General features: G+C 62.0%; 1 protein-coding gene across 1 annotated transcript in view; it reads right to left on the minus strand.

The window, feature by feature from the left end:
• SLC26A6 (solute carrier family 26 (anion exchanger), member 6) overlaps positions 1-2,882 on the minus strand; it is a 15,656-nt gene that overhangs the window by 12,235 nt on the left and 539 nt on the right. The window contains 13 exon segments of the mRNA XM_009322326.1: positions 63-132; positions 221-327; positions 451-546; positions 688-765; positions 851-964; positions 1,069-1,216; positions 1,312-1,394; positions 1,580-1,732; positions 1,861-2,025; positions 2,122-2,310; positions 2,312-2,367; positions 2,575-2,685; positions 2,783-2,882. Of these exon segments, the coding sequence (XP_009320601.1) occupies positions 63-132; positions 221-327; positions 451-546; positions 688-765; positions 851-964; positions 1,069-1,216; positions 1,312-1,394; positions 1,580-1,732; positions 1,861-2,025; positions 2,122-2,310; positions 2,312-2,367; positions 2,575-2,685; positions 2,783-2,882 (1,470 nt within the window).

Below are 2,882 nucleotides of genomic sequence, written 5' to 3' on the forward strand. Positions count from 1 at the left end.
GGTGCTTTGAACTGCCCCCCCCCATTGCAGGTGCTTCTTCTCCCACCCCCCGGTGCTGTTACCATCTGGTATTCAGCCACGTCCCTGTAGACATCAGTGTCGGCGATGCGCCCCAGGATGGAGTAGTGGGGGCTGCGGGGAGCAGAGCAAGGGGCTGAGGTCACCACGGGCTTCCCCTGCCCTCAGGATGCCGCACCGGCCCCAGCCCCGGGGTACTCACAGCTGGGTGCGGAAGATGACGGTGAGCAGTCCAAAGACCACCGAGGCCCCCAGGCCAATGTCCAAGTTCAGCATGAGGGTGGCCACAAATGTCACAATCCAGACCATCTGGAGGGGGGTACATGGTCAGCTGCGGCATGGCCTCCCTGCCAGCACCTGCAAGCCTCAGGGAGGATGGAGAAACCCTCTCCAGGGACAAGAGCAAAGCCCCGGGGCCGGTCAGCGCCTTACCAGGTCCACCCGGTTGGACTTCCAGAGCACGCGGAGGTCATTGAACTGCTTGAACATGCCCTTGAGGTTGACGATGATGATGGCAGCCAAGATGGCCTAGGAGAGAAGTCCCTGCAGCTATGAGGATGCTGACAGCAGGTCTTGGGGGGGTCCTTGGCTGTTCCCCTGCCACACCACCTTGCCATGGGACAGGCACAGGGGTGGGACATGGCATGGAGGCTGTGGGAGCAGATGTACCTTGGGCAGGTCCCGGAAGAGCTCTCCGATCTTCAGAATGGTCACCAGGATGACCAGGGATGCAATGACACCAGCTACCTGAGGGGAAGGAGAGCGGGAGGCAAGAGGTGAGCTCCCCGCCACTCGCTGTGCCCCTGGTCCAGCCCCACGGAGCTGGACCCACCTGACTGTTGCCCCCTGTGCTCTCCTGCACCAGGCTCCGCGACATGGAGCAGCTGATGGCGAAACACTGGAAGAAGCCCCCCAGGAAGTTGCAGAGGCCCAGCGCGATCAGCTCCTGCAGGGACAGAGAAGTGGGAGGGGAGCACCATGCCTTCCCCCAGCTGCAAGTACAAGCTTGGTTTTCACCCAGGGAAGGGGCCCTGCGCGTTGGAGCATCACCTGGTTGCTGTCCACTTTGTAGCCATGCTTCAGGGCAAAGATCTTGCCCAGGGAGATGCAGATGGCGTAGCCCACCACAGCAATGGCAAAGGCATTGCCCGCCACCTGCCCAAAGTACCTGACGTTAGGGACCACAGGCGCCTTCAACCTACAGCCAAGACAGGGAGACGGGGATCAAAAGGGGGGTCCCATGGGCGGCATGGTGCCCTGGCACAGCCACCCTCACCGCTTGGCCCTGCTCACCCGCTGGGGATGTTGCCCACCACGGAGATGCCAAACTTGGCGTTCAGGTTGACGCCGTAGGAGATGCCGGTAGAGATGATGATCTGGGGGAGGATGGCTGGAGTGAGGCAGAGCCTTCCTGTGCAGGGACCGTGGTGGAGGAGGAGAAGGGGACGCATGCCCTGGAACTGCACTCACGAAGGCACCCCATCCCACCCCTCCCCACCCTCGAGGGGATAGGGCCATCCATGGCTGTGTCCCCACAGGGAGCTGGGGCAGCTCTGGGTACCGTGACAAGCTCGATGGGGATGGGCATGGGCAGCTTGGCAGCGAATTTGTGGTTGAGCTCTTTCACGATGAAGATGGCCACCATGGCAATGATGGCTGTCACCAGCGTGCCCACATTGGTGTCTGGCAGCTTCTGGCAGATCTCGATGAAGGTCTAGAGGACACAGGAGGAAGGAACGGGCTCAGGAAAGCAGATGCCTCCCCGGCAGGTTTTTGAGGGCCTCTGTGTGCCCCACAGGTGAGTGCCTGGGGGTCCCAGGGCAGCAGCAAACTCCCACTCACCATGAACAGCGAGAGCGGCCCTGAGTGCTCGCCCAGGGAGACCCCAAAGACGTTCTTGAGTTGGGAGACGAGGACATGCACAGAGGCAGCAGTGGTATAGCCACGCACCAGTGGGTCCGAGAGATAGGTCACCACGAAGCCAAACTGCAAGAAGCCCAGGGCCACCTGGAAGGAGAGGTGGCAGGAGGAGTGCCCCGCAGCTCGCAGCCACAGGGCACCACGGACCCCTGTTCCCTGCCAGGCTGGGCTGGGGCCCATTACCTGGAAGATGCCTGTCAGGACAGTGATGGTGGCCACCAGCTCCACCCTGGCAGCGTCACGCTGTTCCTCATTGACCATCGTGATGTTGGTGCCGTTGACGGACTCCAGGAAGTTCTCACTGGGCACCAGGGAGTCTGTCAGACTCCCGATCATGACGGAGATGACAGCAAAGGGGCCTGGGGACAGGCAGGGTGTGGGCAGAGAGCCCAAGATCAGCACCAGGACCTCTCTGAGGTCCACAGGCACCTGTCCTCTTGGGCTGGGGTCAAAGTGCACCCACTGTGCTTTGGCTCTGCTATGGCCAACCACCTTCTTGGTGGGGCAAATTAAAGGCAAGAAAGGTCCCCCCCAAACCATTGATGTGGCAATGCTGTGCCATGGATTAAGGCTTGCCCCCCTCATCCTCCCTCCCTCCCCACCATCCCCGGGGGAGCACGTGGTCCCTCAGCTCACCCACGGAGTTGTGCCTGGACGTCCCGAAGAAGAAGTAGAGGAAGACGGGGTAAAAGGAGGAATAGAGACCAGTGACAGGCGGCAGCCCGGCCAGCAGTGCGTAGGCGAGACCTGGACATGGGGGAGCAGGGAGAAATGTCACGGATGGCCAAGCCCTGGCCCCCTGCCTGCGGGGAGCCCCCAGCAGCCTAGGCATGACATTGCTCACCCTGGGGCAGGTGCATGATGCCCACGCTGAAGCCCGAGGCGATGTCCCCCAGGAGCCAGTCCTTGACTGGGTAGCGGGGCAGCCAGTCCAGGCAGGGCAG

Source organism: Pygoscelis adeliae, unplaced genomic scaffold (genome assembly GCF_000699105.1).
Source record: "Pygoscelis adeliae isolate BGI_AS28 unplaced genomic scaffold, ASM69910v1 Scaffold404, whole genome shotgun sequence".
NCBI classification, from domain to species: domain Eukaryota; kingdom Metazoa; phylum Chordata; class Aves; order Sphenisciformes; family Spheniscidae; genus Pygoscelis; species Pygoscelis adeliae.